Consider the following 22,496-nt stretch of genomic DNA (forward strand, 5'->3'; position numbering starts at 1 on the left):
ATGATGATGGAATGTCAAACTCTAGCACTTTGTAATTTTGTTAATGCCTGTCATAATACGATAAGAAATTTTACAATAAGTGAAATAGCACTGCTAGACAATAGCCGTAAATTAAAATAGACACAATTAATATTAATTTTAAAAGGTTAAACAACACTACTCTTTTCAGAAAGAGGGAAAATAACATAAAAAATGATAGCAAGAGTAACAAATCATTAAAAGACAATGAAGAATTAACATTGTTAATCATCATCCATTGTGTTCAATGTGGTCATTAGAAAATACTGGGCAAGGAAATTGTAGGATTGAATGGAACTATTAAATTCTATTGTTTCATAATGTATTCTGCACAAGTTGCAAAAGTTATTAATATGGCTAATTTCAAATTAGTCCCCATTAAGTCAAAACATTACAAATGACCCCTTTTATTTTAAACATACTCATCCAGCCCCAAAAGTATAAAGTTAACCTTAATTTTGTTTTGCCTGTTGAGTATTATTGTAAGTGTCAAAATAGTAACGATGATTTTTTCCCTAAATAAATCGATTACTATTGTGGTTGTAATTTTAGAAATTATAATTTTTTTCTATTTTGCCTCTGGTTTCTCTTATAATTTTCTGGTTTCTATGGAAGTTATACTATGTAGGAGTTAGATTTGAGATTATTATGATCTACTGCAAACTTTGTGGCCTGGGATCAATAGCAACTTGGTTAATGTTTGAAATCTTGTTTATATTAGGTCTTATTTTTCTAGATAGGTTACTATTATGTAATTTTATTTTTCTAAATGATTGTATTATTATCATGCTATCATAGGTTTCGACGGTCATGATGGTTGCGTAAAACCTCAACTATTTTTTGTTATTGACTGGGCCTTTGCTTGCTTCTTGTTTTTCAATTTTGGCAGTGATGGTAGTAGTGAAATCTATTCATATAAGTTTGTATTGTACTTCATGCTTGCTGATATTTAGTAGAGTTGCATTTTTTAAATAAGCAAAATTTTATCCTAAATCCCAAAGTGGCAATGAAAAAATTTTAATATCATTCAATTAACAATGTTATCTTCAAGTAACAAGTGACAAAATTTTTAGAAAGGAAAGGATATGAGTTTTTGGTTTACACATGCCACAAAAGTGTCTAATTTCAAAATATATACCCTCTTGTCCATTTTTCCCTACCCAAGAAATTAGAAAAAGACGCAATCACAGTCTAGTATGAATTAAGTATGACTATAAGTGTCACAAAAGTAAGGTACATTGGTAAAAGATTGGGTACTTCTTAGATAAAGGTCAAGTAATTTACAATTACAAGTTGGGTAGAATTACATGTTGGTAGTTATTAGCCAAGAATTGGTAATGGCTGGGTAAAAATAGATGGATAATGGATAGGTAAAAATTGAGAATAAATATAATCTTTGAAGGATATTTACGATTTTTTTTAATGAATTGTCATATTACTGGAATTACTCAGTATGATGTCATATTGATAGAATTAAGTCAATTGTATGACATAAACAATATAATTTTCTCAGAAAAACTAGGTCCAACTAAAGATTGATATGTTATTATTATTTTTTAATAGACCTCTTTACTAGTTTGAAATTGAATCATTGGCATGTTTAATTTAAACCTTACGGTCCTTTTTAATTACAATTTTTTTTAAATATCAAGGTATTTTTTAATCCGCTATCAAATTTCATTTAATACTTTTACACTCTTTATTTCAAACTTTTTTTTATAATTATTATTACATTATTATAAATATTACAGTACTTCTTTCTTACATTCAGGACAAATTACGTAATCTCAATAGCTCCAATTAAAGATTGTAATCTCACGACAAATTATGTCATAATTATAGAATTAAGTCACTTTTATGGCATAAACAATATAATTTTCTCCAAAAAACTAAGTCCAACTAAAGATTGATATGTTACTAATTTTTTTTTTTTTTAGGATAGACCTCTTTACTAGTTTGAAATTGAATCATTGGCATGTTTAATTTAAACCTTACGGTCCTTTTTAATTACAATTTTTTAAATATCAAGGTATTTTTTAATCCGCTATCAAATTTCATTTAACACTTTTACACTCTTTTTATTTCAAACTTTTTTTTTGTAAATATTTCATTATTTTTTCTTACATTCACGACAAATTATGTAATCTCAATAGCTCTATTATAAAAAATATTATAATTTTTCATACTTCTATTAATTTCAAAATATTTAATCCTATTTGTTGTTGTAAATAATAATTCATCACCTCCAAATAAGTGCTGGATTTATTTTATATGTGAAGGATAAAATATTTTTTTATTGAATTATAGTTTAAAACAACCTAACGTGATAAAAAAACAATATATACTAATACAACAAATAGTAATGAATTAAACGCGCCCATAAGATAAGATTATTTGAAATAGATAACATAATAAAAATAAGAGTAATTTTATTATAATACTTTTTGTAATAGAGATATTGGGGCTACACTTTTTTTTTAAAAAAGTGTAAGGTTCTAAATTAAACATGGCAATTATTCCATCTCACAATAATAAAGAGGGGGTGTTGTGATGCTTATGCAACATAGAATAAAAAAATAAAATTAAATAGTGTAAGGTATTGATTAAAATGTGCTTAGGGATATAGGTGCAACTTAGATTAATCCCTAAAGCAAAGTTTAAATAAAAATGAGTAGAAATTGTTTTACGAAAATTTATAGTGGTGCTGGCATTCTGACGTGGCTAAACCCTTATTTCAGTGATTAGCTGCTTTCTTTTTCTTTTTCCTTCTCCACATACGACAGTGACTTGTTTTTTACTCAAAACAAAATTTAGTTTAAATAACAAATAGTGAGAAAGCGATTTTATTTTTCTAAATAACTGGATTATTGTCATGATTGTAATCCTAAAAAAACTACTCAATATGATGTCTTATTTGTAGAATTAAACCTCTTTCATGATATAAATAGCACAATTTCCTTAGAAAAATGGCCTAACTAAACATAGGTATTTTAGAAATTTCTATTACAATATGGAAACAAAATTATAATATTGAAGAAAAAATATAATAAATCATTCATCAGAATAATGAATATATCAAAATTAGTTTGCAACTTCTAAATCTACTAATTGGCATGTGTAGATTTGAAGGTGGTTGATCCTTGACCCGTCAAATCCACAATTACTCAGCATGCAAGTGACTTGTTAATGTGGACAATACAAATTGGAACCACCCTCATTAAAAACCAACCGAAAGAATAAAACAATTAGACAAACATAGTTCTTATTATTACATCATCTCAACAAGTCATATCATGTACATCCAATTTATTGACTTCCCAGATGAAATAAAACACAACTTTAGAAAATATTTTATTACATCCTTGACTTTTGCTCGATAATATAGAAGAAAAGTTAATTCATAATGAACAAATAAGCAGACTGAAACAAACCTAAATTATAAAATATCAAAATACATGATCATTAAATTGCATAACAAAAAATTAAATTTCCACCAACGCAAGTAATTGCTACAACAACGACTAAGAACTACCTTTTCAATTTGCCAAGTAATTTGGAATTGGAGAATGCTAAAGCTGATTATTTTTATATAAAACTACAATTATAATTGCAACAACTAATAAACAACTAATAAAAACCATCAAACACAGGTGAGGTGAAAAAAAAAGAAAGAAAGAGATGGTTAAAGAGAACATACTCTTAACGCGTTGCAAGCTTTTGGGACTTTTTCTTCTTCACATTGTTTTTACCGTCAACTTTGTTTGTCATTTTGTTTGCTAGAAGATTATTCTTGTGTGACTCATGAAATAATTCAGCTTTATAACTAATACTATCTCTCATCTTGTTTGCATCTCCGTTGACAAGCTGGAGAGCAATGCGATGTCTTTCTACTGTGGAGTTATGCTAAATGCAATAAAAAAAGGAAAGAAATAGTCATCATTCATTGTAAAAATTTGAATCACTACGATATAAAAATAATGTCACATACATATTTTATAAATAATAGATCACACTGTATCTCCATGAACTGCATCACCAACAAGCCACGGTCAAATCCATTTGGTTGTACTGGAACATTATCTGGATATGAAATTTTAAAACTAAAAAAATCCCAAAGTTGATCAATTTTTCTCAAACAATCATCAAGGAAAACTTCGTCCAGCCCCTGTAATTGTGATAATGATGATAATAGTCAGCAAACATTTGTAATTTTTGGCATAATACAAGTGAAATGCAAGCTTCACTTACAATTGCTCTAACAATTTCCTCTCGATGTGAATTCGAACTACAACTGGGTAAAGAGTCCTAAATTTCAACGATTTACGTTTTAACAATCAACACCGCTAAATACCAATGCGCAGAGCCATCATTTATAGGAATATAGATCAACATGACAAATGCATAAATTTTACTAAAATGATTAAATGTATTAAGCAATGGCAATAGAATTAGAATTTCGCATTTAATTTCTTACCTTTTCACATAAAGCAGGTTCTGACATGTATTTATCTCGAATGTTATGATTTTTTACAAAGTCTTCTATGCTTGATTTATTTTTCCAAGTCATGTTTAACACTATTTGTTGCAGCAAAACTCATAAAAAAATTACAAAAGCAATATATTACCAACATATATTGTCACCAGTTGGCAAAACAATTCATATTACAACATTTATAACTTACCGAAAATATGGTGGGAAAATACTAATTACGCATTTCTAGGCTTGTTTTTGCACGTTCTTTGTTTGTTAAGTAGTTGATGAAACAATCTATGACCTACGAATGGAGCCATTAAACAAGAACACAGAAGTACTTAAAAAGAGAATAAAGAAAAAGTGAACGATTGAACTGACTATAAGGGAGGTATGATTACTGTATAAATAATCCAAGTATCAGGAGCCAAAGAAAACATCTCTTGGCGAGAGACAAAAAAATTAATTCCATCGACAATATGCTTATTGTATTAAGAATGCAAAAATAAAATTAAAACTAATATAGTGTGAATGAAAAAAAAAATAACATAGAGAAAATAGGTTATTAGAAAATCCAACTACTCTTTGGGTAACTCATCTTGAAATATATATTGTAGTATCTTCATATCTTCCTCTGAAAATGAATTTAGTAGAGTGATTGAACTGTCAAAAATTTTGTGTTTACTTCTTCTTTTAGGAAATTGATCATAAGGAGAATTTTTGTATGGACCAGGCTTTCGCTTTCGGGAGCGCACATCTTTAACCTCAAATGCACTTAATTGATTTGGCGATTCCTCTTCAACAGAACAATCCTTGCTTCGACCATTATCTACAATGGGGGATAAAAATGATGTTTCATATCTTAGTGCTCATCTATGCATCATTATGTTTTACCTTTCAAAAACAAGATTTTTAGGGTTTATTGCCACATACCTACATGGCTGCATTGTTGAAAATTAGCTTGTGCTTCCCTTCGTTTAGGTATGACTCACTCAAAAAAACTCTCTCATCATGTTGCTCTTCAATGTTCTCCTCATCCTGTAATTTCTTCTCAAGAATTATCTTCATTTACCCTTTCTTTGTCCCTCTTCATTAGTTCTTCAAAATTCAAAATCTTATTGCTTGATTCATCATACTTTTGTTGCTTTCGACAAGAAGAAGTAATTTCAACAAGAGTGCCAATATTCTCCTTGTGCTGCTCTACTTACTTCTGGTCTAACTTCTCTTTAATTGTTTCCATTACTTGTTGCATTCGCTGCATCCAAGCACCCATTGAATGATTTAAACCATCAAGCTCCAATGCCATGTGGCCAAAATCTTTTTTAAGAAGTGATAATTCATTCTGCTGTTGACAATTATACATGCACCCTTCATTCTTCCGACTCCTTCCATCAAATGTTTCTTGCGCGGTGTTTTGTTGAGAATGGATTTCTAGCAAATTAACCTGATAAATATCGCATAGTGTTAAACACATGGCATTTTAATAAGATATGTTAATATATAATAAATAAAAATAGATGCCATACCTTTGAGCTCCCAAAACCACCATTTTTCTTAAGAAAACTCATGAAATTAGTTACATCTCGATTTGTCCACGATGTTATTGGACTCAAAGATTTATCAATAGGTTTTCGTGCAAATGCTACAATATCCATACAAAAAAGCTACAATATAATTGACAAAAGGATCAAGACAAAGGAAAAAAAAGAAAAAAAAATATTTTAAACGATGAAATCATTTAAAAAAAAATTGTTACCTCCAAAAATAGTACACAGACATTGACAACTTTTTGTCGTCCTGCCTTAAACTTTTGTATGCCCCGAACAAGCCCTTTAAAAGCCCATGTTGCCCAATTTTTTTCATTTATGACACTGGTGTCTTTTAAAAAAAACTAGGTTGTAAGGAGCTAAATTCAACCCCGATATAGGAAAAATAAGGGCAGTTATAACAAACAAAACAAAGCTTTTTTTAAAGTCATCATTCACCTCACTTTCATTCACCAATTTTGTCTCCAAACTTTTTAGCTTAATGTATCCACTGTCATCACATCTTTAAGGTCTACATCAATGTCGACTCCACCATCTTTTATTCCCGTAGCGTATTCAAAATCTTGAGGTGAGAGATTGATACTCCTACCATGCAAAAAAATACATGAATAAATGGATCAAAATTTTGAACTAACCATGAGCATAAATCTCGTTTCAGCCGACCACATTTTATGTGCAGAAGACTTTCAAATCCCAACTCCACAACAACTTTTTTTTTTATTCTCTGACAATTGTGCAACTAGTTTTGCAAAACGATCTGGAGCACATCTAGTTTCAATGGCTTTCTTAGTTCCCTTTTCAAAATAATCTTTTTTGTTGTTATTTGGAACTATATCACTACCAACCATTCTATATTTAGCCTTCTCTTCTTCACTTAAACTTTTGAAACATTTCCCTAATACAATTCTATCCTAAAAAAATTGAAAAAATATATATAACAATAAGTTATTACTTGAAACATGTCCCAAATTTAATGGAAAATAATTAAAATTGTTGCTGTACTCACCACTTTTTTTTCCTTGTTCCCGTAATATTTTTGCTTCTTGTTTACTGCAGTCAATTAAATATTTTGAAAAAACTATAATCAACGCACTGTCATGTTATTATGTTTGACTTTACTAAATATTCACAAATTTACCAACAATCAAACACAGAATATTTACTTTAAGCGGACTTACAAATACTTAATGAAAGGCCAATTTTTTCTTAAAATTTCATTTTGCTGGCTCTTTCCATCATTCTCCTTGAAATCATCCACATTTTCAGCCATTTTCAAGTTAACCACAAGAATTTGTACATTAAGCTATTAGAACAACAAGGGGGGAAGAAGAGAAATGTTTAGTTGAAACTACCAAGATCAAATTTATTCATGGCATTTACTCATTTCCAAGTTTCAACAAGTTTCTGTAGTCATTTTAAAAAAAAAAAAGACAAAGCTCTGAACCAAGCTGAAGATGACTATATATGAAACAAAGCTTTTGCAGTCATTTAAAATGCGGACATTCATATCTAAACATGACACATATATAATATGCTAATTAAAACGCTATATTGAAAAATATCAATCCATCAAAACTTTTCACAACTATAAATAAGCACGTTTTATTTTTTTGGGCTGAATTTGATAGTAGTAAAAGATACTTGAAATAACCAGAACATTCCACAAGAAATGTTCAAAGATCACAAGTTTTGGATCTTGTAATAATATTTTACAAATAAAAATTTCAATCCAAATCCCCCCAAGCAAGAATTAGGAACACCTTTCCAGTAAAATTAAGCTAGCATCTACTTCCAGAGTAGTGACAAACACCATTTACAACATGAGTTATAATGAGGCTCTAACAGTTATCTGACTTCACAGTATTACACATTTATGATTTACTCATAAGAGTAACTCAGAAACGGAGACAACTCACAATGTAACTAATAATAAAAGAAAACTTATTATTAGACAACTACATTAATAAAATAAAACTTACTAGAAGTTGTAACTAATAACTTGAAAACTGCAACTAAAAACTTCAAGCTCTCATCCAGGGGTAATGACCAAAACCCCTTACTACTCTAGAGAAATTAATAATTTCTAAACTATTCACTTTATGTTTCTTATTTTAAAATTAGTAAATTGTCATGTAATATATAAAAACAAAATCACCACTGTAATATCTCTTAACTAATTGTCATGTATTCAGAGTAAAAAACACAAATGAATCCTTACGTTTCAAGCATGCTTCTCTAGGTTAACCATAGACTTAATTTTCCCTTCATTATCTCCCTGGAACTCATTCTAACTAGTAATATTTATTTGTGTAATATAAATTTTATTTATATTAGTTGTAAATTTTCAAGGTATATTCGGTCTACCACTCACCTATGCTATAATTAAATAAATTTACACATTCAGTAGGTATTTGATTGAATATAATTATTGTAACGTTGTAATAAAATATATAAAGATAAACAATTAAAAAAAAACAATAAAAGCAGAGGAAAATGGGATTCATAGGCAAAATTAAATGATTTTACAACTAATATAAATAAATTATAATTGAGAAACTGAGGTAAAATTATGTAAAGAAATCAAACCGGCTGAGAAAATGGAGCAACTTAAATTGCTTGATGCAGCAAATTAAATGATTGGACCAAGATGCTTGATTTGCCAAAAGTCAATGGCTTCAAAGTGTTAAAACTTGAAAAGAAAACACAACCCCTCACTCAAAACGAAGACCTAGATTGACTAAGATAGCATTTCATACACATAAAGGAAAATAACAAGGGTTAATTTGCTTTTTTGATAATCTCTTTCTTATTGATGGCATTTTGACTTGAGTGGGAATGAAGTGGGAGCAATGATGATGATGGAGAGAATAATAGTAAGAGCACATGATTTTTTATGGTGGCTTAATTCTACTGGCATTGAGAGTTGAAAGAAACGAGAGAGATGATGAAAAAATAGAAAATTCATTCTACAGTTTCTGTGCTCCTCTCTCTCTCATCATGCCAGAGGACCAAAACAGAGAGAGAGGATGCAAAATTGTGCATAGAAGGAATACTATATCAGATAATATAAAATTGAATGAGAGATCTGGAACTAAATTCCTTAGCCAATTCAACCAAAGCAAACTAAATTGCTTAGCATAACATGACGAACAGACCAAGACGGAGACAGCGACAGCAGAGATGCAGCAGTCGGAAGGCATAAAATTGGCTCAAGGATGGCTACAATCTGCAGAGGTATCGCCGGCGCGCTCGAACGGAAGTTTACGCAGTGGTGGGTGTGGTAAAATGTTACTTTTAAAATAATATTTAACCGGTTTGTAACCAGTTATATGTAATTTAATTAATTTCTTTTATTAAATTATAATTATTGTAAATCATTGATTTAAATTCTCTTTACATCTTATTGTCTAGATAATAAAAGTTTTTTAAAAGAAAAAATTTCTAAGAATTAATCCTCATGAGAACACATCAGTTAACAAACTCTGTAAACTTATAAGAACGTTTCTCCTTATAATTAAAATAACAATAATAATAATATTCTTGTTGCAAACTATCCAATATCACCATATTGTCTTCTCACTATAATTCAGTATTTTTTTTTAGTATGGTTAGATTGTTACTTAATTAATTACGTAACTCAAAAGCCAATTTTTTTTTTACCGTCTCTCTATTCGCTAATTTTAACAATTTTGTTATATCCATATTTTTTTATTTTTCTAAAAAAATAACTGCGGCTGATTCTTTTAGACCCTACCTCACCTATGATTCAAATTTAGCTGACCAATTAAATAAAAATACTCAAGCACCATTCAGGCAAAGGAAATCAATATTAATGTAGTGAAAGTGAGGGGCCCACAACAATGACAGATGCCCTGACTAATTGACTCGTTTGCCAAGTCCCTCTTTGTCTTTAGTTGCATCTAAAAATGGCTTAAAAATCTTATTACGACCATCCCCCATTGGCTGTCCACAGATTTTGTAGCGAATTGAGGTAGTGTTTACTTTTTACATTAGAGTAAGAATTTTGAGAAGTGAAAATTCTAAAATTGGGAGTGTGGAGTCGGAGTAGGAGTAGGTTCTTTACTTACATTGGAATGGAAGCATGGAATGAAGATCAGAATTCAATTTATGTGTTTACTTTGTCTTGAATTGGGAGTTCAAATTATAATTTTATCCTTATTTAAAGAATTATAGTTCTTAATTACAAAGCTAATAAAAAATATATTTAATGAATCAATATTTATTTTATTATATTTGTAAATTTATAATAATTATTAATATTCTTAATTATGAACATCACATTTTTTTATTAATTTTAATTTTAATATAAAATGAAACGTTATTTTATTTTATTTTATATAATTATATTAAATTTATTATTATATAAAATAATAATATAATATTATTTAGTACCAAATTAATATTTTCTTAGAATAAACTATTTATTATTATTAATTATTAATATTAAATAAATATAATACTATTATTTTTAAAATAAATATAATAATATTATATTTATTAATTCTCTATTAATATAATAATATTATTTTTAAATAATTTTAACTTAGAATCAATGAAAATTATTATTTAGTTAAATATAATAATATTATTTATTTTATTTTATTAATTATAAAACATTAAATTAAATTAAATTATAAAAAAAAGGTAGAAAAAAGAGAGGTGGGAGTGGATTCCCACTCTCACTCCCCACTCTAAAAATAGGTGGGACCCACGGAGTGGGAATCCCAATCCCTCCCTAATTTAGTAAAGTAAACACTAGAGTGGGAGGAATTCACACTCCTCACTCCCACTCCAAAAAGTAAACATAGTATGAATGCCTTCAAGAACTTAAAGCAATTCAATCACTGCCCAAGATCTAGATTAAGATCAATGCAAAATGCTAATAAGTCAGCAAATCAATCTTGATGACTTCAATGATTAACAACTCTCTGTAACAGAAGTAATGATGATTAAGATCACAAAAAATTAACTGAATTAAGAAGCAGAAAACAAACAATCAAAGACAACAAATTTACGTGGTTCAATTGTGCAAAAGTGCACAATCTACATCCACGGGATAGACCACCAGAATGAGATTTATTGATGATTCAAGTCAAGATTACAGAGCATTTACAGAGGAAATTACAAGAAACAAGATGGTTCTCTCTCTCTCTCTCTCTCTCTCTCTCTCTCTCAACCCTCTCTAGAGTACTCTCTCATAATCCTGGAAAAAATTTTGTTATTCAGCTTATATAACAGTTGATAGCAAACCCAGAATGCATCAGATTTTGACGCGTGGATAATGGCTTATAACAGCTTTGATTCCTTTCCTCACATGCTGCATCACGTGTGTCACTTAAGCTTATAGTTGAACGGCTTAAATTTATGTCGTTTTGGTTGTCTTTTTTTTTTTTTTTTATCAATAAAGGACTCTTAAAAGAGCTAAAGCAACACTAAGCGGGAGTGTGCAACCCCTGAAACATCATTGTTTAAAATGCTAAACATATCTAAAGGGATGGACTGAAAGCAATGTAAACCCAAGGGAAAAGAAAAGCTATAAGTAGCAAGGAAATCTGCTGCTTTATTTGCTTCCCGATAGATATGGTTCACTTGTATCAACCAATCATGCCGGAGAAGCTCTTGGATCGCTTGAATGAGAGAAAAATGCTCATTGATGATGGGGCTTGAATTAGAAACTAACTGTAAGACACACTTGCTGGTCGTTTTGGTTGTCTTATGAGTTTAATTAACTCACATGTGCTGCCCCGTGACCATAAGCTACAACGCTGCAAAGAACAAAATGAAGAAACGATGCCGTTTCATGTGAACAATTTTTGCATTCATCACTTTAGCCCACAGATTCCATTATCAGGAAGCGTATCCGTAGCTTCTTCTACTAATTTCTCCTGAAACATTACTAATCTCCCAAGTGTAGATCTACTTGTTGTTAATAAATCAATAATAGTATTATTCTGATAGATAACTCTTGTAAAAAATTCTTGAATATCTAAACGCATTAGCTTACTTCCATCTAAATGATATGTCTCAACTGGACAATTACATTTAGATTATTAACTATTTCAGAATTGGATAGATGTGAAACTTGTCACGGAATTAGACATGAATGAGGTTTGAAATTTGATAGCTACCTTGACTGAAAAAGAATACTGGAATTAAATTAAATTACAATTCAAATTCAATCAATTATTGCTACATAATTGGAGTTTAAAAAGTCAACATAGACATCTTTTTCAAATTTAGATTTTCATCGGTTCCTCATAGTAATTTCCTTGACTCAAGGAAATTCTTCCTCTTAGGCTCAAAAGATGAAATGTATTCAAGGAAACAGGCAAAATCGGTCTCCTTATAGCGCCTTGGATTTGCTTTATTGATGAGTGAGGGCGATGGGCTAACCATTGAGTTGAAAGGCAGAGAATGCAAAGAAGCAACAGAAATGCGAGACTTGGCTGGATTGACAAGAACCCTATGTAACACACTCCTGTACTTGCCATTGCTGAATATCTATAATATAATCCAATCAAAGTCAAAGTGAAAAGTATATTAGCCGCATGAAAAATTATATATACAAATTGGATAATGATTAGATTTTATTCATTATTAACGATGACTGGTAAATACTTCTTTAATTTCTAGAGTTTGTTGAGCTAATTTAAATTAGTTTATGCATTTTTTAAATTACCCACGAATTTGTATTGTTTATATGTCTATCAAAATCTACTTAATTAATCTTATATTTCACCTGTTGTATGTCAGATTTGTTTAAAACTTAATATATATTAAATAAAATACTATTAATGTACCCACCTCAAGGTGATCACCAACATTAACCACAAAGGAGCTGGCTAAAGGTTGAACTGCGACCCACTTTTCTTTATATTGAATTTGCAAACCCTCAACGTCATCTTGTAGAAGAAGAGTAAGAAATCCATAATCTGAATGTGGAGGCATTCCTAGGGTTAGATGAGGCTCAGGACATGGAGGGTAGCAATTGACCACCATTTGCTGGCTCCCATCTTGGAATTGCTTTATTAGTTTTTCAACTTCTTCAGTCTTATTCATGGTGGCTCCCCACAGCCCCAAGCTCTCTAAGATAGCCTCCATTAGCATTACGAACAAGTTTTTGATTTCTTTTGCGTAGGTAACCGCCAATCTCCTGTTTCAGCATAAAATAATGATTACTATATCATTAAAATCACTATTATGTATGCATGACTTTGGATTAAAGAAACCAAACTATTAATTTATTTTTTGTTGGGAAGAAGCAGCCAGCGTGCCCCAACGTCTAAATTTAATATGTAATTAAATTATTAAACAGATGATTTGTATGGAGCGGAAAGTACTATTGAAAGCGAAGCTCTCTGATTACCAATTATCATGTCACTAAGGCATCCGTTAATGGTGAGGGCACAATAATGTGTCTTATTATGGAAAACTCAACAAAATTTGATCTCATAAATGCAGGAACAGGCACGTACTATATATCTCCTCAAATATTAATTAATTAATATATATATATATATATATATATATATTTGACTGCTGTCCGAATTCGAATCCTGAATAGTATATAAGGAACAAAAAAATAAATATGGGTTTTGTCCATTATCTTTCAAAATTTAATTTTTAGGCTATATTATAGGTTTTTGAGTTCAGACTTCTAATAAATCCTAAATTGTAAAATCTATTTGCTTTAAAAAAAATTCAAAATAATAAAGTGATTGCAAATAAAATAAAAAATGCTTGAATAGAAAAAAAAATGAAAAAGTTGAGTTAATTGTCAATATTAAATTATAAAATTTAATCTTAACCATTTATTTCACTGAGAGATTATAAGAAAAGGAACAATAAGAGATGATCCTCGTACAAATTATAATTACCTCATGTCCGTTGGATAAGAAGGCCAATGAACAAGGACATCTTGTGAGGGGTGGCATACGAGCTTCAAGAAGTCTCTCCAACAGAAGACCCTATCCTTATTCTGATTAAAGCTAGTTCCATATCGAACTGGTGCTGTGAGATCTGATGACACGTACTTGGATCTTACCTCAATTGGGAGTTCAAAAAACCTTGCACTCACATCAATCATGCTGCTAATAACATTGTTCGGGATACCGTGATTCACTACCTGCATGCATCAATGCATGCACAAATTTAAACAAGCCCCTGACATTATTGTTAAATTTTACAATTTACGTACTCAAAGCTTGTCATCAAGTCCTACCTGGAAAAACCCATATTTTTCACAAGCACTAGTTAGAGATTTTAGGACCTCGGAACGATTTGGGCCTTGCAATTCGGAAAAATCAATAACAGGCAGCTTAAGATTTGGCATGGTCAAATCTACTTGTAGTACTATATCTGCTCGATCGAATTCAGGCAATATGTACTTTTTAGGGACTTTCGTCACGCCGTTTTCGCAAAGATTCTTCACTCCTTTCTGGTATACTTGATCATCATCATTTGCCTTTGTTTCATCAGTTGTAATAGCCATTATTGCAGGAAACATGACGATGGGTACCTGCATGCAATACGACTGTATATATATAACAAATATGCATACAAACATAGAGATGCATCAATTATATGGCAGAAGATTAACTTGGCTACAATTCACAAACCTTACGTTTCTTTAAATTTGTCGAGAATTTTTTAAGTTTACAAGGTTAGTCAGAATTGACATACGCAAAGAAGGGATCAATTTATAGCAAACCGGTTTCGGTTTGTGAACTAATTTAAACAACATGAAACCGTTGACATATCTCCAGTCAGCCAACACGAGATGCTGGATAAGTCATAATCTAATCCCTAACACCATTACAATATTTTAAAATCTTTAAACTTAATTATTTTGTCTTCTTTCCTAGGTCCGTCCATATTTGTTTTATATATGGTCACTTTGTCAAAGTTTATTATAGACGGCATAGTATCAACGATGTGTCGCTGACTTTTCTTATGCAGCTGATCCTGAGTAGATACCGGCCGTTCGTATATTGTTGTCAAATCTTTTTCTTTCAGTTTTTTAAGAAATTATTTCGATTAAAATTGAGGGTAATATTATAAATCATACCTGATCTTTCATAAATTAACTATGGACTAATGTTTGTACACTAAAATTACGTGTCATCAATTCAGTGACTACCATGAGTTTGATCAGAGATTACATTTTATTTATCATTAATGAGATTATTTTATAGAACCAACAAATGAATAACAAGTTAAGAGCCTTCAAACTTAGAATTTCAACTTTATAGGCACGTATCACGTATGTCATTGCTAATAATAAGTAAAAGCAACTATTTTTCAACAAAAAAAAATATTTTTAAGAAGATGCAACACTAATATAAGGGCGGAATCACGATTTTAATTTGGGGTTGCCGAAATGCATATAAAAACGATATTGTAACAAAAATAAAATAGATACTTATTTAAATCTTAAATTAATAAAAATATAAAATAATTATGTATTATACCATCTAATTCAATCATATATACATAATGAACTTATGGATAGAAATTAGTAACTATATAATAATTAATAAATTAACAATGCACAAATCTTAATACTAAAGTAACCCTTTCAAAAAAAAAATACTAAAGTAACAGACATAATTGATAAATTGACACATAATAAATTGCGCCTAGAAATATAAATTAGAAGTTCATAATTGAAGATTCCTTATTAAATAATAAATATAAAGAAATAAGTACAAATAATATAAACTTTACAAAAAATAAAAAGATGAAGAAATCAAACGTTTGGATCCTTGGCCCTTGTGGTGTAGAATCAAAGAACGTAAGGAAAAAAGTTTAATGGTTTGTTTCATTATGTTATATAAAATCTACTTAAGAAATGAAATAGAAGGTGAAGACATTAATTTTGAGTTTTCAGGACTTGAGGTACAGTCATCGCTCTTTTATGAGAGAGAAAAATATTAGATAATTTATTTTTAAAATAAAAAAGAAAAATAATAAAAGAGATAAAATAGAAACGATATCAATGTGTTTTCAAAGTTGAGCAGCGGCCGATTATTAATATTTTTCTGAAATTTCAGTTCTTATTTAATATTTTAAAAACTTATATTATAAGAATGATTCCCCACTGCGCTAATATTACTGATACATTTATAAAAAAAATAATTAAAATCAAAATACCAACAAACTCTTGTATCGAAAAATTTATAGATCTAAATTCTAATCACCAGGTTGATGTTGTGCAGCTAGTTCATATTCTAACCATTGCTCTTCTGCTATTGCTCTTAACTTGGCTTTATGACTCGTGTCTATGGATACACAGCTTATATCATCAAAGCATGCAGGGAAGCAGTCCTAATGAACTTGGAGCGTTCAATATTCATCAAAGGGAAGCAAAAGTTAATGAAAAGATTCCGCCGCCGGAGAAATACGACCGCCATAGCAAGAAAATGATCAGAAGTAATACGAGCTGTGCGATTTTCTTCGAGGAATTTGTGAGTGGTGACTTGTATAGGGTTCTTCCATTAAATAACCATGTTTATCCTTCTGAGTGTAGCATTAGATGGTTTTTTTAACTTGGCTGTCCAATATGTTGCAGTTCTATATATTCACATAACCACATAGGTGAAGAGTAATGACTCTTGAGAAACGAAAAAAATAAAATAAAATTCTAAAATTTTGTTAGATATATTAATAAAAAGCGTGAAATATTTCTTGTACACTTTTATTTTTCTTACTACTACCAAAACTCTTGTTTATCTTTTTTTTAAAAATATTTAAGATGATTTATTATGGTGAATTAAATCCTAGCTGAGAATTTAATTATTTTTGTTCGTTTTCTTTTTTCTTTGTTGAACCGAAAATGTGAACATGTTTAAATTCAAGTGAAAGAATGTCTTATTTTCAACAACAACAACAAAAAAAAAGAAGTCTTAATGAAATAATTTCTTTAAAAAAATTATAAAAAAATATTGTTTAGCGGGAACAAAGACAGCAGGGCCCTAGAAAACGGCCCAACGTACTCAAAAGCCCTCTAATAATTGTATTAAAAAATGCCATTCTTCTTTTTATTAATTCTCAAACTTTGGCAACACGAGATCGGTTTGTTGCACAAAATCAAGCAGCTTTCTTCTTCAATAATTTCCCTTATACTTCTGCTGGCCCTGATTTGCAATGGAACCTCTCCTTTTATAGGCCTTTAGTTAGGGCCTTATTGATAATTTACCAAAATTTTATTACGTTGAAGCCTTTGGAATATATACTCCACACATTACCGTTGAAGAATGTAGAGACCATTTGGGATTGAGGTGCTGTAACTTTTAAGTTATAAATTATAACTCCTGTGAAAAAAAAAATTATAACTATAAAATAAAAATTAATAGTATATAGAAAATATAATTTTAAAATAATAATTTTGACAAAATTATAAAATATATAATATATTTTTCATCATACAAATAAAAAATCATATCAATATAACTTTCAAGTTACAACAGCTAGTGTTTACCAAATACTTTAGTGTCGTAGCTTTTAAGTTATAGCTGCCCAACTTAAATCCCAAACGCACCTGTAATATGCTGGATTGTGATGTTAAAGCTTTTAGAATTTACTCTACACGTTACAATTAAAGAGATTCAATATGCTATAAAGAATATTTATGAGGAATGAGATCATTTTGCACATTTAAATTTCACAGAGTGCAAAAACACAGTCTTTAAATCTTTTTACTATTGTGCTTTATTTACTTTAAGCGGCTGTTATTTTTATATTTATATTTATATTACATGTAAATAACTTTAATTTGATGGCTTAATGACTTTTTATTCTTTAGTAATAGTAATATAGGCACAAAAATTGGCACAAAACTAGTACATTTCGTTTCAAGACAAAATAAATTACAGGATTAAAAAAATATTGTTCATGCATGATTAAGTGTTTATATATAAACACTAATCCCTTAATTTATTTTTCTCATGTGCGATAAGCCTCGTTTCCTTTCAAATTTCCAACTTCAATGATGAACTTTGAAAATTTCTCATCACCCAAGCACCATTTTGAGAAAATAAAAATACACTTTTGAATTATTAACGGACTAGAATCCGAACCTCACAAGATTTCTCACTTTCACTAAGTGGAACCTACTCAAAATGTGCCCTCAAAATAGCATATTGATATGCTATTTTTTCAACCATATATAGTAAATATAAATTTTAAATAATAATTTTGACAAAATTATTAAAGATATAATATATTTTATATCATACAAGTGAAAAAGCATATCAACATATCTTGCAAGTTACAGCAGCTAGTGTTTATCAAACACTTTAGTACTGTAACTTAAAAGTTATAACTGTCCAACCTCAATCTCAAACGCACCCTTAGTGTTGAAGTATTATAGCTTTTAAATTACAACTATTATAGAAAAAATTATAACTATGAAATAAAAATTAATAGTATATATAAATATAACTTTAAAAAATTAATTTTGATAAAATTTGTAAAGATATAATAATTTTTTATTATACAAGTGAGAAATCAAATTAACTTAATTTTCAAACTACAATAGTTATTGGTATCAAATACTTTAGTAGTATACCTTTTAAACTAGAGTTATCTAACCTTAGTTCCAAATAAGGCCGTAGATAAAAACTTCTTTAATTTTTGTGTGGATTAATTTGAGATACATAAATCAACAAGATTAAAAATTATGTTGTTAAACAATAAAGGAACACATTCACCAAATCGAAAAACACCCATATAATTAAATAAACCCTAAACAAGAAAAAGAACTATAGGGCGGTAGCAGCAACTCTATGAAGAAGAATCAAAAGAAGACTAAGGAGAAGATCGATACTGCGAAGAAGAAGAAGAAGAAATAGAAAGAAAATGAAGGAAAAACGAAGAAGAGACAACAAATTAAAAGGATGCGAAGAAGAAGAAGAAGAAATAAAAAGAAAATGAAGGAAAGAAGAGAACAAATAAGAAGCAGAAGAAGAAACGAACCAGAAGATAAAAGAAAAATAAAAAGAAAACGAAAAAGAGAAATGAATTCGGTTATTAAATTTTTATTATCAAATTCTCATTTTACCCTTGTACTGTTAAAATTTACGCTCAAATTTAATGAAATATCACTTGTATGTAGTGGCGGACCCTCTGTAAGACCAAAGGGTGCCATGGCCCCCCTAAGATTTTAAAATATTTTAAAATTTATAAATAAAATATGAATAATTTATATGAAATGTCTACACTGGCCCCTGTACAATTAATATATAAAGTTGATAGATTAGATAATATTGTAATTTTATAAGCCCAAAAGTAAAATAATTAAAACAATTAAATAATCCCAAAAGCCCACTTTTATTTTAAAAAAGAAATCAAACTTTCGTTAAAGAGTTTGATTTTATGCAGCCGAGAGCCCACTTAAGCCAATTACAATGGCATCAAAATGATTAAAACAACTTTTATTTTTAAAATGAAAGCAAACTTTCGTTAAAATGTTTGATTTTATGCAGTCCCAAAGCCCACTTAAGCCATTTACAATGCCATCAAAATGATTAAAACAAAAAAGAAAAAAGAAATCAGCCACAAAACTCATAACATCAGCCAAAAATCGCGATCGCGAATAACATATCCCAAAAATCACCTGCAACTCAACCGAAATCCCTAAATTTCCCAGCAGCAAACATGAGTAAGCCATCAAAAATTGATCAATACTTCAAAAGGAAAAATGCAGAAGCCAATACCAAATCTCCAAATATTGAAAATTCACAAGTCTCACTTACCAATTCACCAAATTTTAGAAATCCACCTTTAAAAGCTCAAAGAATTGAGACAAATCCAGTTATTACTCAACTTTTGGAGCGTGATCCAGGGTTGCGTCCACAAATATGGGTTCATGATGTTAATCAACGGGATGAAATTCGTAGAGCATACATAATGGCCGGTCCATATCAACCAAGACTTTCAGAGTATCCCAAATCTGGACCAGAAAAACACCGTCGTCGTTTTCAATCTTCATGGTTCGATTCTTTTCCTTCTTGGTTGGAATATTCACCTATAAAAGATGCTGCTTTTTGTCTACCATGTTATCTCTTTAATACACCATCTGCACATCCAAAATGTAAGGCTTATACTGTTAATGGGTTTAATGTCTGGAGAAAGGTTAAAGATGGGAAAAATTGTGCCTTCCTTAATCATGTGGGAAAGGATCCGAATTCATCGCATAAAAAGGCTGAAAAATCATGTGAGGATTTGATGAGGCAATCTCAGCATCTGCCACAGGTATTTAATCGTTATTCCTCTCAAGAAATTGAAAATAATAGACTGCGGTTAAAGACTACAGTTGAAGCAATTAGATACTTAGCTTTTCAAGGTTGTTCTTTTAGAGGCCATGATGAGAGCAAAAATTCATTAAATCATGGAAATTTTCTGCAATTACTTAAAGCATTTGCCTCTAATAATGAAAAGATTGCAGATGTTATACTTGATAAAGCTCCAAAACATGCCTCCTATATATCACCAAATATTCAAAAAGAAATTTTACATGTCTTTTCCATGAAAGTAAAAAAGGCAATTCGTGAAGAAATAGGTGATGCAAAGTTTTGTTTAATTTTAGATGAATCACGTGATGAATCGAAGAAAGAACAGATGGCTGTAGTTTTGAGATTTGTTGACAAAGATGGTTTTGTGCGAGAACGTTTTTTTGGACTTGTTCATGTCTCTAACACTTCTGCAGTGACTTTGAAAGATGGGATATACTCTCTACTGTCTCATAATAATTTAAGTATTCAAAATATTCGAGGGCAAGGATATGATGGTGCAAGTAACATGCGGGGTGAGTGGAATGGTTTACAAGCTTTAATTTTGAAAGACTGTCCATATGCTTACTACATTCATTGTTTGGCCCATCGACTGCAATTGGCTTTAGTTGCAGTATCTCATGAGATTGTTCCTATTCATCATTTCTTTACTAAACTGTCTTCGGTTGTGAATATTGTTGGTGCTTCTTGTAAGCGCAATGAAGAACTGAAACGTGCTCAAGCTGCTGACATTGAGTACATGATTTCCATTGATGAGCTTGAGAGTGGGAGAGGGCTTAATCAAATTGGCACTTTACAAAGGCCTGGGGATACTCGATGGAGTTCTCACTTCAGGTCAGTCTCCAATTTAATAACAATGTTCAGTGCAACATGTTCTGTTCTACTTAATATCATTGAAGATGGCACTAATGCTTTCCAACGAGGAGATGCTGATGCTGCATATGAGGCAATGACTAGTTTTGAGTTTGTTTTTATCTTGCACCTCATGAAAGAAATTATGGCAATCACTGATATACTTTGCCAAGCTTTGCAATCTAAATCTCAAGATATTTTACATGCTATGCATCTTGTTTCATCAACTAAAGCACTTATACAGAAATTTAGAGATGATGGGTGGATTACTTTGCTTAATCAAGTGAAATCATTTTGTGAGGTTAGAAATATAGATATTCCAGAAATGAATGCTCAGTATGTTGCAAGACAAGGTCGAGCTCGGCGTCAAGAAGATAACTTCACTGTTGCTGAACATTATAGGGTAAATTTGTTTTATGCTGTTATAGATTGCCAATTACAAGAGTTAAGTAGTCGATTTAATGAACATGCAGTGCAATTGCTTATACTTAGTTCAGCACTTGATCCTCGTGAATGTAGGGAGTCATTTAGAATTGGTGATGTTTGTCAATTGGCTGACAAGTTTTATCCAGCAGATTTTACAGACGTTGATAAAATGAATTTAAAAATCCAACTTGAGCATTATGAGTATAATGTAGTTCAACATCCAGAGTTCAAAAGTTTGTCGACCATTTCTGACTTGAGCCAATGGTTGGTTAGTACTAGAAAAGCAACAATATTCCCCCTTGTCTATAGAATAATTGTTCTTGTGCTAACTCTTCCAGTGTCTACTGCAACTACAGAACGATCATTTTCGGCTATGCGTATAGTAAAGACAAGACTTCGCAATAAAATGGAGGATGAATTTCTTACAGATTCATTGATTATGTACATTGAAAGGGAAATTGCAGAAAAATTAAGTATTGAATCAATAGTCAACGAGTTTCGAGATATGAAAGAACGTCGTATTCCATTTTAATGTTGGAGATCCTGATTTTGGTGGGTTTAGTATCTTATGTTAAGAATATTTTGTTGCTTGAGGAAGCTTTTTCCCTTTACAGTTATGATGGTTTCTGTTTAAGTTTTTTATTTTCTTTTGATAGCTTCAGTACTTTAAGACTTGAAATTTTGTGTGGGTGGAGGCTCTTTTGCTTTGTAATCATCTTCCTTAATGAATTATAAATGTAAAATTATTTTAATTTAGTATCTTACTATTTTTTTGGATGATTTGGTCGGGTTGTAATTTATTACTTCTAATAGCATCAAAATTATAAGTTTAAATTTGGCCCCCCTTAAATTTTCTCCTGAGATCCGCCT

General features: G+C 30.2%; 2 protein-coding genes across 2 annotated transcripts; one reads left to right on the forward strand and one right to left on the reverse strand.

The window, feature by feature from the left end:
• Positions 1-12,312: 12,312 nt before the first annotated feature.
• LOC18044794 (protein DMR6-LIKE OXYGENASE 1) lies at positions 12,313-14,548 on the reverse strand. The gene is made up of 4 exons (XM_006436646.1): positions 14,279-14,548; positions 13,935-14,182; positions 12,862-13,210; positions 12,313-12,558 (listed from the first exon to the last, which is right to left on the reverse strand). Exons 1-4 carry the CDS (start codon positions 14,546-14,548, stop codon positions 12,313-12,315), a joined length of 1,113 nt encoding a protein of 370 aa, XP_006436709.1.
• Positions 14,549-19,713: 5,165 nt separating this feature from the next.
• On the forward strand, positions 19,714-22,158 carry LOC18044795 (zinc finger MYM-type protein 1). The gene has a single exon (XM_006436647.2). It carries the CDS (start codon positions 19,714-19,716, stop codon positions 22,156-22,158), a length of 2,445 nt encoding a protein of 814 aa, XP_006436710.1.
• Positions 22,159-22,496: the final 338 nt, after the last annotated feature.

This window comes from Citrus clementina, unplaced genomic scaffold (genome assembly GCF_000493195.1).
Source record: "Citrus clementina cultivar Clemenules unplaced genomic scaffold, Citrus_clementina_v1.0 scaffold_4, whole genome shotgun sequence".
In the NCBI taxonomy this organism is placed as follows: Eukaryota; Viridiplantae; Streptophyta; class Magnoliopsida; order Sapindales; family Rutaceae; genus Citrus; species Citrus x clementina.